At 37.2% G+C, this 13,353-nt stretch overlaps 1 protein-coding gene across 3 annotated transcripts in view; it reads right to left on the bottom strand.

Moving 5' to 3' along the window:
* Positions 1–72: 72 nt before the first annotated feature.
* The window catches only part of LOC111784242 (protein transport protein Sec24-like At3g07100), an 18,042-nt gene continuing 4,761 nt past the window's right edge, over positions 73–13,353 (bottom strand). For 2 of the 3 annotated variants that reach the window (XM_023665027.1, XM_023665028.1), the window contains 10 exons: positions 9,535–9,642; positions 9,255–9,458; positions 8,665–8,896; positions 7,871–8,020; positions 7,617–7,773; positions 6,958–7,085; positions 6,514–6,836; positions 6,239–6,430; positions 5,855–6,094; positions 166–415 (listed from right to left, as the gene is read on the bottom strand). In XM_023665027.1, coding sequence (XP_023520795.1) covers positions 5,861–6,094; positions 6,239–6,430; positions 6,514–6,836; positions 6,958–7,085; positions 7,617–7,773; positions 7,871–8,020; positions 8,665–8,896; positions 9,255–9,458; positions 9,535–9,642 — 1,728 coding nt within the window. In that variant the 3' untranslated portion in view covers positions 166–415; positions 5,855–5,860. Of the gene's footprint in view, positions 416–1,335; positions 1,417–5,854; positions 6,095–6,238; positions 6,431–6,513; positions 6,837–6,957; positions 7,086–7,616; positions 7,774–7,870; positions 8,021–8,664; positions 8,897–9,254; positions 9,459–9,534; positions 9,643–13,353 lie in introns of all 3 variants that reach the window. The other variant, XR_002813502.1, reaches the window with a different exon arrangement.

Genomic DNA, 13,353 nt, shown 5'->3' on the forward strand with positions numbered 1-13,353 from the left:
TATAAAATATAAAAGCATGTGACGATTAGGTGGTAGTGAGCAAACTCCGTGTAGTAAAGTTACACAACTTCCTTCAAACAAACTAAAGCTTGTATATAACAACCAAACAAAATCCAAATAACCCAAATCTAGGAGATAATATATTAAGAAAAATAAAGTAAAATAAAATCTGGTGTGATATCCCTATTTATATATATAATGAATGGTGACAGGAAAATTAAATTATTGTTAACAAATTTATGAAGAAACCAAAATCTATGTATCTGGTAACAAGTTTATGAAGCAGCTGAATCCCCGAGGCTTCCCAGAGCGAGCGAGCGAGCGAGCCAGTTGTTGAAGCCGAGTCCCAGGAGTAAAATTTTGCATTGTTTCCGACACAATGCGCTTCTTATGCCAAATCATAAGTTGAAGAACTCTGCATTAGAAACAGAAAACAAAGGTTGATAAACTTTAATCTATATTCAACACAGAATTGAGCAAGGTGATGGGAAAGTATCAGCAGCTACTAAGGTACAAATGAAACCAAAAACCACAAATTCAAGATTGCCCGTAAAGTTTGATTTTTATACGGCTGACTTGTTAGTTGAGTTAGAACAAGTGTGGAACATTCATTATCCTATTGTCAAAAGAGTAGGATTGTAACTAGTATCAAATTTAAGTTATCTCCTTGCCCCGTTGAGACCAAAACGATGCCAACGACAAAGCCGTTGGCTTGCAAGTTAATCAACTAACTGAGATGGAATATGAAATGATGCTCTTCAAAGAAATTCCCTACACTGTTCGCTTCCGAGAAGACCGAGTAGCAAAACTGGATGAAAAAAATGGTGGAATTGATGCTATGAGCATCTTCCTAGATGGGCTGCCAATCAAATTATTAATATTTAGGGTTAACTATCTAGAAGAGAGAGTTACATGACCGAGTAGTTCAGAACGCGGAGGTAGCTCCAAGAGTTCAGTTGCACATACGGAAGAGCGTGTCAAAAAGCTAGATAGTTCACATAAGGCCATGTTAAAACCTTTCGACGAGTTAACAGAAGATTTTAGGGCAATGATAGAGATGGTTAAACTAAACACCTGATTAAACCTGGCCACAGGGGTTGTGGAAAATCAAACCCCGAGTCAAACTCATGTCGGGCTCAACAATTTGAAGATCCCAAAACTCAAAGCCTTAAAAAAGAACAGGGATGCAAAGGAGCTTGAAAATTTCATCTTTGATGTCAACAAATAATACTTCAAAGCTATGGGAACCTATTCAGAAGAACTTAAAATTACCCCACAATGCATCTTGTAGTCGATGCAAAATTATGGCGGCTAAATAGCTTGCTAAGACTTTACCCATGGTTCATCCATCCTGCGAAACTATGTCGATGTAATACGGCTAATTAGACAAGTTGTTGGCCACATGGTTCATCCATCCTGCGAAGCATATGGGGCCCGTGTTATTCCAAAAGAGAAATATGAGACACTTGACTATAGAACTTTAAAACAGGTACAGTACATAACAAGTACTCCTGCCAATTATATCCGACTTGTTTGACCAGCTTTGTGGGCGTAAAAAGCTTTGTGGGTGCCAAATACTTTACGAAGCTGGACTGACGATTGGGATACTATCAAGTATGTATTACTGAGAGCGATGAACCCAAGACAACCTACGTGACGAGATATGGGGCTTCCAAATTTGGAGTTGAGAAGGCCAAGGTGTTGGGGCTCCCCAAATCCTACCCGTGCCAACAAGACGGAAAGTGCACTATTGGATTTTATCACACGCCTTCTGAAGGTAGGAGAACACGAAGCAATCTTGGTCATCATAAATCGGTTTTCGAAGCATGCCACTTTTGTACCCACACCCAAACAATGTTAGGTTGAGTTGACAGCTTAGCTGTTCTTTATACATATTGTGAAATTTGGGGCATCCCAACAAATATCGTTCGTGACTGAGATAGCTGATTCATCAAAACGTTCTGGAAAGAGTTAGTTGAATTCTTAGAGACAACCTTGAATATCTCTAGAAGCTACTACCCCTAAACCGATGGACAAATAGAGAGATCTAATTGTTTGCTTGACGAATACTTGTGCCACTTAAAGTCTCTTCAACCCCACATTATGGACTATCCATATGTCGGGAAGAATCCACAAACCCAAAATTTCACGAATGAATGGAAACAAGCAACATATATAGTTTGAGCTTATTTAGGGAAAGGTTCCAAGCACGTGAAGAAGTGGGCGGATAAGAAGCGTCGTCCTCTCGAGTTTCGAGCTGGAGACCAAGAACTCGAACCAGAACAGATTCAATTTCGAAGCCGAAAAGATCAAAGACTTATTAGGAAGAATGAAGAGTTCGTCAAAGTTCTCGAGAAGGTCGGATCTACCTTCTATAGGGTGGCATTACCCACCTGGATGAAAATTCATCTAGTAATCCATGTGAGTAACTTAAAACCCTATCACCTTGATCAAGACCATGATAGTCACAATTTCATCATCAGAGTTGGAATCACCCTAAAGCAAAAAGACATTAAGGAGGTCACAGAGATTCTAGTCGATAGAGTAAAAAAAGTAGGAAGACTTTGTATGGCGAGTTCGATAATTTCTTGTCAAATGGAAGAATCTCATTACAAAAGATAAGTTGGGAGCACGCAAAAGATCTGGAATTAGCCATCATCCACATCATGAAGTTCAAGCATAGTCGATTGAGAGGGATGTCAACCAATTAAGTGAGGGAGGATGTCACAGCCATGCTTGTCCAGAGTGTGTTGCCTATGGTCGCATGTCCATGTCATGCCAAATCCTTTTATCTTGCTTTCATGTTGTATTATTTTATTATTATAATTTACGTGTGACATTTCGGCAAAATCATGTCTACTTCTATCAGATATGAAATGTCTCAAAATGCACTATAGGGAGAGATTAAGTAGTCATTAAACCTCCCCCGACCAAGTGTTGTAATCTCTCTTATCCACATGTTTTCAATGCAATTGACATCTAACATACTATCTTTCAAACTTTTTTCAGATACTTTCCTAACTCACGTTTTATAAAACATTTCCTCTTAAAACATGACTTGAGGCTTGACAATACATCAAGATTGTTTGCAAAGTGTGATTTTTACATGACTAACTTGTTCGCTGGGTTAGAACGAGTGTCGTACAATTACTATCCCACTGCCAATGTGTTTGTGACACATGGCTCCACATCAATGGAACCCCCTAGGCCTTTCAACTTCCTACCTCCGGTAGCAAAAGTAGGTCTAACTCTTGTGGAATTTTAAGGATATTAAAGGGGAATATCAATTTCACTAGATTTCTCAATGTAACTGAGGGCATACGAGTGCCTAGGCTAGATCCTAAGAACTAGTAATGTCCATGATGAATCACAAAGCTTTCCATGGTGCCCACGCACTCTTTTGGTAACGGGATAGTGATTGTATGACACTAGTTCTAACCTAGTGAACATGTCAGCCATGTAAAAATTGAATTTCACGTACAATCTTGGCCTATAGTCGAGCCTCGAGCCACGTTTTGAGAGAAAATGTTTTATAGAACATGGCTGAGGAAATTATTGAAAATCGTTTGAAAGATAGTTTTATAGATGTCAATTGCATTGAAAATATGTGGGGAAGAGAAATTACAACACTGAGTAGGAGATATGATGACTACTTAGTCCCCTATAGTACATTTTGAGGCATTTCATGTCTGGCAGGAGTAGACATGATTTTACCGAAATGTCAACAAGAAATTATAATAATAAAATAATACAACATGGAAGCCAGATAAAAGGATTTGGTATGGCATGGGCATGCAGCCAAACCCAACACGTCCTAGAGAAGCAAGACCATGACATCCTCCATTTGGTTGACGTCCTTGTCAACTAACTACGCTCGAACTCGAGGGATTTGGTATGACATGAGCATGCAGCCAAACACAACACGTCCTAGAGAAGCATGACCATGACATCCTCCATCTAATTGGTTGACGTCCTTGTCAACTGACTACGCTCGAACTCGATGATATGGATGGTGACTGACCAAGTCTTCAGCGTGCTCCAAACTTGTCTCTTCTGTAGGAAGATTCTTCCATTTAATAAGGAATTCTCGAACTCTCCATACAAGTCTTCTTACTTTTTTTTATTATATTGGCAAGAATCTCTTCAACCTCCTTGATGTCATTTTGCTGCAAATCGAGTCCCAAATCTAACAATGGAATTGTGACTATCATCGTCAGGATCGGGGTGATAGGGTTTTAAGTTACTCAAGTAGATTACTAGATGAATTTTCATCCATATGGGTGATGTCACCTATAAGAGGTAGACACGACCTTCTTAAGAATTTTGACGGGCCCTTCATACTTTCTAACAAGTCTTTGATCTTTCCAACTTCAAAATCAAATATGTTCAGTCTAAGTTTGTTTACGTTCCTCCAACATGACATTGTACACAACGATATCGTCAAGGTACACAACAATGAATTGATCTAGGTATTCATGAAAAACCTGGTTCATCCACGTACATAATGTAAGTGGGGCATTCGTCAAGCCAAAACCCATTACCATAAACTTAAAAGCCCCATATCTCGTTACGCAAGTTTTCTTAAGTTCATCTCCTTCGACCATGCACTTGGTAGTATCTTGATCATAAATCCAGTTTCGTGAAGTATTTAACCCCATAGGGTTGGTCAAACAAATCATATATTATCAGCGAGAGATACTTGGTCCATACTGTCACCTTGTTTAAAGCTCTATAGTCGATGCATAGAATTGTGTCCTGTCGTTCTTCTTCTGAAATAATACCCTTCATGGGACAGATGAACCCTGTAGCCAACCGCTCGTCTAATTGCTTCCTCAATTCAGCTAACTTTGATAGAGCCATCCAATATGCATTTTTCGTTGGGGGTTTAACTCTAGGTAGGAACTCAATTTCGTGATCGATGCCACAACGAGGGTGTAATGTCTTTGGCAACCTATTTGGCATTATATCAACATAACTATGCAGAACATTTTTTACTTCACTTGGGATAGGTTCTGCGGTGGTTACATCTTCTATCATTGGCCATGAATGTAGACTTTTATCGGGCGAACCCTTTCTTTCTCCATCTTGTAGAAGTTAGGTGAATGTAGTGATGAAGAATTTGAAAAGACAGCAGATAATAGCTAAGGGCAATAGTTCCACCTATTCTTCAAATTCGTTTTGGGTTAGAAAAGAAAAGGAGGTGATCAGTATTAGAAGTAGAAAAACTTAACCATCTCTTGTATTCAACCTGGAGAGTTCTAAGATCACAGAGACCATACATTCAGACCAACCCACTCCACTTTTCTTCTTCCTCATATACTTTTCACTACCTCTATACTTGAGCTTGCTAAATTTAAATACCAAAAATAAGCATTAATAGTAAAAACTCAAGGTCAAAAAAGTGTAAAATCTTACCACCTAGGGATTAAATGGAAACTAAACTCCGAACTCAAGGATAAGCTTGGAAATCATGAGTATTGTAACACTTGGGATCCTAGGGACCAAACTAAAACTAAAACTAAGCTCGAATGTCGAGAGTAAAAATGTAACATTTTGAAACAGTTGATATAAAGACTTGAGAAGGTATTGAAGTAATCAGAAGTAAAAAAAAAAAAAAAAAAAGTGTATGTATATCACAAAGGAAATATGTGGTTGATTTGCTATAAGAGGCAGGAAAATTGAGAACACAGTCATGCAGTATTTCAATGGGAGCACAGTCATGTCTTGATATTATTTTTCATTTCAAATAACTATTCACCACACCATGTGTTTCTAGATAAAAATAAAATAAAATAAAACAATCACGGGATAAAAACAAGGATTTAAAAAGAACAATGCGTAAGACATTCGTCACCTTGTATTAAGCATTTTGCTGAACTTGGCGATGTATTTGTAGAACCCAATCAACATAACCATTGGAACCACCCACTTGGTCCTCAATAAGATTTGCTAGGAGGAGGAAGCCTTCTCTAGGTTGTTCACCTTGTCTGACAAGATTACATAGCTGATAGTATGAAACCTCACTTTCTCTAAATTTCTCCAGCATCTCTAATAGTTTTCTCGACATTACATTATCATGATCCCTAAGGATGACCTGCATTTCAAGAAATAAAACCCTTACTAACATTACTAATATTATAAGATCATTTAATTTAGGGCTTAAATTCAGGCCAAAAACATTATTACTCAAACAAGACTGTATGAACTCTTTTATTTGAATTATAAAGGAACTATATACCTTCGAAAGTTCTGCTGCAAAGTCTGCCCCAAGTAAATTCATAGACACATCAGGTGAAAGCACTCTACCAAACCATACAATAAAGCGAAAGCCGTCGTCATATAAGTACAGGCCTCTGGAATCTAAGCTATCAGTACTCAGCGGCAACCTTTTCTCTAAGCTATTAAGGTCAATAGTCTGAGCAGGAGATGCCTGCAGATGAAAGTAGAATAAATGTCATAGACTCTGAAGATTCACACAGTGAGAATATAAAATAGAAAGGGAAGATTCACCACCTTCAGTAGATACTCATCAAGTCGAATTAATGATGGATATAAAAGCTTCAATAGGTTTTTAACAGGAAGAATCATCATTGTGAGGCCTAATGCACATCGCTCATCAAGTGCAGCATCAGCATAACCTCCTCGAAGAGGTATTGATTTGCACAATGCTAATCCATATAAAGGCAAGAACTTGAGAGACTCTGGATATATCATTCTGCCTCCCAATCGATGCTGTACAGCATAGAGGTTACGATACTCTCTCAAGGCTTTAACGATTCTTTGTTGCACTGAAGTGCGAGCATCATCCAGCTTATGGGACAGTGTTTTCTCAATTGCTGCAAGTTGTTTCAGTAAGAATTTAGAATGAGAGATTAATAAGTGACCGTAGGGTAAATCTTAATAATTGAGGTTATCAAAATCTCACATGACCATGTATAGAAATTTGTGCTCACATACCTAGCCTACTAAACAAGGAAACAATGGCACCAACATCGGCCTGGCGGTACATCTCTCCCAAATCTGTAACTACAGGTGCTGCTGCTGTGTGCACTCTAATACGTCTCTCTCCACAAGATGCAGTATATCTTTTTATTGTCAAAGAACAAACTTATGGGTATAACCCTTGAAATAGAGAAAATAAGTCAATTTTCACTCTGCATGCCTTCACCTAGGAACCAACCTCAGAAACCTCATTGAACTCGAGAAAATAAAAAACAAAGTGTTAGGAAAAGCCTACATTACAAAGAAACAAGCAATTTCATGTGAAAACAAAGTTTCATGCATTCACAAACTTTATGCGATTACTAATTTAGATCAAGGTCAAAGTGCAACTAGTTATTTTGGATCGAAAAATTGTTATCTTTAAGATGAATTTTTTTAAAGTAAAGTGTAACATTAGAGATGTCCACGGAGCGGGGTAGGGATGGGGAAGGCTATTTCAATCCCCATCTTTGCGAAATTCTCTATTTATTTTCACAAGAATCGGAGCAGAGATAATATTCAACATAATATAATATGATAAACAGCAGATGGTAATTAAGGACTGTTAATTATTTGATGAAGTGATAGATGATAGATGCGCGTGTTATCCTGAACATTTTACACTCGAAGGATACAACAAGGCAACTTGAAAGTACACTGTCTGAGTAGTTAATAAGGTCTCCTCATAAGAAATTTGCATTGCAAATGCTTTATCACAATCTACAGCCGGAAGTGCCAATAAATCGGTGCTTCTTAACATAAAATTTCCATGAAATGATGTAAAGCGGATCCCTAGGAGAACAAACAAAAATAATGAGAAGAAAGGTGTTGATAATGTGAGTGAAGAAGACAACATTCCATGAGTACCAACTTAAAAGGAAAAGATCACCTTTTCCACATCTTATACGCATTACAGCTTCCCAGGCAGTTTCTCTAGTCAAGTCCCTTGCTAACTCGTGTCTCAACTTTTCCCCATGAATGGAAGATTGGAAGCTAGGATAATAATACACCTGACCTCCAGTATATTTTGCCAAAGTCCCTAAATACAAGAAAGAAATAACAAGTAAATCCTCAGTGCACCACAAGCGATATTTTCATATGTCGTGTGGAAAAATATAAAGATGGGTAATGTGTGGAGTGTCATTATAGCCATCAGAACTATATCAATAAGCAGTAAATTTGAAATTACAGAAATGAATAAGGAACAACAAGCAATTAGTTTCAACCTGAATGAAAGATAGCAAACATAAAAAGTAGATGCAAAATTTCAGTTTCCCCAAGATGCTGATTGAAATAACAAATTTGAATGCACCAGGATAATTGTGTAAACCAATATTCTTCATTGTTCACAGAAGAATCATGGCTATATAGGAAGTTCCAAAAGCCAATCAGATCCTCTCAAACCACAATGATTTTAAAAGCTAGACCAAAGAAGAATAGTTATTGGGAACTGAAAAGAAATATATTTTTTAAATGTTCATCGCATGTGTAAATTAATTAAGGGGGGGAAAAAAAAAGCACCAACAATCATAGTAAACCCGTGCCATTTTTTCCTTATTTTTTTCTTTTTCTCTTTTGAAGGAAAATGAATTTGGGAGGACAAGCCCCAGTCAATTCCTAAGAATCAATTTCAATCATGTCACCATAAACACATTCTCCGGAGATGATAAACCTGAGGCATACCCAAGGAAGCAATATCTGTATACTTGTCACTAAATGTATAGACATTGACCCCAATTTGGAACTTGGTAAATTCAGCAGCCATTTGTTTGTAGAACGGATCCTCCGGCAGTCTTAGCAAATGTTCTTTGTCTGTTCCATAAACACGAAGATCATCCCCACGCAACTTCAAGCGGCCAATACCAAGAGATGGCAGTGTGCTTTGGAAAATTAACAACTTCCCACCAAGTTGGCTCTGCAAAGAGGGTTGAATCAAAAGATAAACCGATGGTCATATCTAACTCTTTAGTATACATCAATTTAAATTTAGATGAATTTCCATGGGTTGTTTTTATCTTTGGAATTTTTAGTTTTTTGCTTCCACTCCCTTGTGGAGTTTATATCATCATGGAGTTTGTATCTTCTGAGTATTAGTCTCTTTTCATTTTATCAATGGAAAGTTTCATTCTTGTTAAAAAAATATAGATGAACTTACAAAGTTATTAACATGTGTACATTGTAATTCATTGACAAGGAAATAACAAAGTTCATTTAAAAGTAATGGAATATAAATTTGATAGTGGTGACTGATTAAAAAGGTGTAAATAACACACCATGACCATAAATGCTGCTTTAAGGGCTGGGCCGAAGGCAGATTCAACATTCACATTGTCCTGAAACATGGACGGCAGGCTATCTAGGAATGATTCCACCACAGCTCTGGATTCAGACAAGTTGACAAGGAGGTCATCTGGCAAAGGTACAAATACATCATCCAGATCGGAAACCACCATCATTTGAGGCTGAGTCAAAGTTGACTGCGAAAGAAACAGGACATTTAGCATGAAGTATCAAATTAGGGTATAATATACAATAGGAACCTATATTTTCTACCTTCATATTATAAAAATGTATTGTGCTGTCAAAAGTCGCAAAACCTATTTGTGTTCTTGTAGAACCAGGCAGCTCGTCCAGGCATGATCGAATTGTTTGTGCCACAACCTACAAAAGGAAATAAAAAGTTAACACAACAGAAAATTATGAGTTCATGGTTTGGCAATCCCTCAACGAGTATTAGCAACACTTTCTTCTGGGAAGATCGTGATGAGGTTTTAAAAAATAAGAAGAAACCAATTTTCATGAAGAGAAATGAAAATACACCCAACGAGGAGCAAACCAGAGAAACAAAATAACAAGAAATTGCTCCAATGTTGAAAATATCACAAAAGTTACTTTTTGATGAGAGGAAACGTATGCATAGACAAGAAAGTCAGCTATGTTAAGAAAAGATAGGCATGAGTAGTCAGTCAGTAACATTAAGAAAAGAAATGAGTAGTTCGGGTGGTAAGAGTATATTATGATGGGAGTTGGAGGAAAAAAGCTATCATTGTATTGTGTTCCGTAGGAACAGACCCCTCAAAGGTCTGTACTCATGTAATTAACTCTATGCTAAATTAAAGGAGAACTCTTTCAAATGCATAACACATCCAAAGCTAGCCACTGCACTGACTTGCCTTCCAAACCTCCCGGCTCCCTGATGACATGTAATATCTTTAATGTTGGGAGAAAAATACACGAAACACAAAAAAATAGTATTATTGGAGAAAACCACAATACTATAATATTCTCCACTTCCACAAGTTAGAGTCACAAAAATAAATAAATAAACAGATAGAGAAAAAGGAGACGACATCAAAAACACTTGTTCACCCCAAACTCAAGACTACGTCCAATATTCTACAACTGCAAATTCTACTCAAATCTGAAGATTACAAAGAAGCCTCAAACTCCTGCTACAAACTAACCCTCAATAGCCCAACAAAATCTATTGGGCTTGGGATAAACAAAAAAGAACAAAACCCTTCATTCCCACAAGAGAAACACTCATTCTCTAGCAAAATAACTCACTGCCACACTCATAAAGCACGAGCGTACACTCACTGTATAAACTAAAATAGAATAGAAAAAGCCACCTTCCAAAAACTCATCAGCCGCACAAAAACATACATACATATACGTATGCTTAGATCAGTAAGACCTAATGGGCCTCATTTAAATGGGTGGGCTGAAACTTTGAACAAGCAAAAATGTTCTGCAAGCATACTGGATTTTCCGTCAAGTGTCGTAACGTCTTGCGCTTTGCTCTTGGGCTTCCTTGCTGGTGCAACCAATTTTGTCTCCACAATCCTAATAATCTCCCACTTGGAGACAAAATACGGTTTTGCCTCCCACTACAACCAAAAAATAATTCCCATGGCAAACTCCAAGGTTCAACTCCAACTACAACTGTTATTTCTAATCTTATTGGTAAACTCCAAGGCTCAACAAACCTGAAAAATAACAAACTCACAAGACAGGCAACCATCAAGACAATTAGGTTAAGGTGACATTTGAACCTGGAGGGGTGATCATTGAAAGAGTAAAAGATTTAGGAGGTTGTGAAAAGGATTGTTGTAGCTTTGGAGAGGAATTGAGGAGCCGAACACAAGCTTCTTCCAAAATGTCTGAAATAATCTTTTGAACTTTCAGGGATACCAGAGCAGGCTTCTGAGTATAATGGAGAGAGTAATTCGATACGTCTATTTTTCATTTTAAAGACATGAAGTGTAGATTTGGAAATTATGGAATATGAATAGACGGCTGGAAAGACCAAGCATTATCTCTAAAATGTTGTATAACCTAACGGTCATCTTGAAGAAAAAGATAATCTGACTTATGCAACTGATCATGCAAAGGAATAGAATTCAACGTAACATTTTTTACCATAAAGTCGTCTGATGGCAAAGTAAAGCCTTCATCCATCATAGCTTGATTTGTTCACTTTAAATCCATTGAATTTGTAAAATTAAGAATTGACAAGTCCACTTAATGAGTGCTGGGAGGATCTAAAGGATATATATCCCCGAAGTAGAGAGAAAAAATCTTGAACTTATTACCTCAATTTTAGTTGGAATGAAACCATAAATATTTTTCCTAACATCACAATCAATAAAATTAAGATTCTAGGAAGAGATATTGATCAAACCTCCAAAATGACCAATTGCTTCAAAATAAGAACGTTTCCTATAAGCTCGAGGTAAATTATTCAAAAAAAAATCAGCCACTATACCCTTCAATAAGCTTTGGATGAGGTGTTCTTCTTGGCACCATTTCTCAATTTTCAAGTGAAATTTTTCAATTTGCCTCCAATTGTCATCAAACTCCAACTCATAAAAACTCAGAAAAATCAACACTCAATTTCGAGGACGTCTTATCTGTCATGAAGGGATTAATAGAGATCTTGGAATGAAAATAACCTCTAAAGCATTATGAATGTCCTTCCAAGAGTTGTGGGCTCGCAATTTTGAAACCACCAAAATAGAAGTGAGGTTCATCCTCATCACTTCTTTTTCTTTCCTTGGACAAAATGTAGAAGCATCGAAAATATTTCCTTAACCACTTATTGAGGAGCTTGTAGAGATGAGGGAATCAACATATGTCATTTCTACAAATTGAGATATTAACGGGGTGAGGAAATAAGACTAAGGGAATTAGATCCGGTCCAAAAATCTTCATGAAGATATATGCAAGACCCATTTCCCTATAAGAATTAAATGAAGTTTCCAGTACAAGGCAAAAGAAAATGGCTTTCCGAGGACTCATTAATGTGTGTGCCTTCAGAAATCGCATTCCCGATCCACTACAATTTGACAACAATATTTGCTCATGATGACCTTCTACCAGAAAAAAATTGGGCCTTAAAAAAGTGCAGTAACCGGTTGGCAAATGTTTTTTCTACCAAGTCAGAGATTAAGGAGGTAAGCAAATTAAAGTCTTCGAAAAAAACAAATGTGAAATCCATGTCCCTCTAAGAATTAAATGAAGTTGCCAATACAAGACAAAAGAAAAGTAGGCTTTAAAAAAAGCTTTGTAACCACTAGCCCACGGAAGCTAAATTTCTATTTCCTAGATTCCCCATACGTAGCCCATCCTCTCTAAACTCCTTAGACATAACATCCCAACTCATCTAGTGTGAACTCCCATCCACCTCTAACCTTCCCACAAAAAATGTCTATCTTTCTGGAGTGAAGCACACAAAAGACAGAAAATAGAATTAAAAAAGAAAGTATAAAGAAACCCCTCTAAGGACTTGCTGAATTAAAGTTCACCACCCACCTCAAAGAATAAGGCTTTCTCATAGTCGCTCTTTCAAGTCTTAGACCCTCCGCAACTTGAGATTCAAACTAAAGGCACAACCACTTTCTTCAAGGCCAAGTTCATTCAATTGTTGCGCTTTTTCTATAATTTCTTACTACTTCACCCAACGATCCTGGAAGACAAATCAATTCCACTCTATGACAAATTCCTAAAGGACTTTGAGCTACTTTCTTATCTTCCTTCCTTGATCCTCAACAAAGAGAAATTAGTCGTAAAAGGTAAACTACTCTTAAAAGGGATCTCTTGTGAATTTTGCAATTGAATTAAAATATGTGTGCTTTGTTTCACATTTCAGAGTACAGGACCAAATAGATATAACTTTGGAAGTTTAGAACTATTGGAAGAGCTTTGTTTCACATTCTTACAAGAAAATCTTATCGCAACATCTTGCCCTTTGAATCTGCATTGGAGACCCGTATTTGTTTGTAAGAAGGATTTACTGAAACCTCAATTAATCCGGTGCTTTCATATCCCATAGTTCGTTTATCTCGTTTTCATTTTTTTTTTTTTTTTTTT

Source organism: Cucurbita pepo, unplaced genomic scaffold, assembly GCF_002806865.2.
Source record: "Cucurbita pepo subsp. pepo cultivar mu-cu-16 unplaced genomic scaffold, ASM280686v2 Cp4.1_scaffold000176, whole genome shotgun sequence".
Taxonomy (NCBI): domain Eukaryota; kingdom Viridiplantae; phylum Streptophyta; class Magnoliopsida; order Cucurbitales; family Cucurbitaceae; genus Cucurbita; species Cucurbita pepo.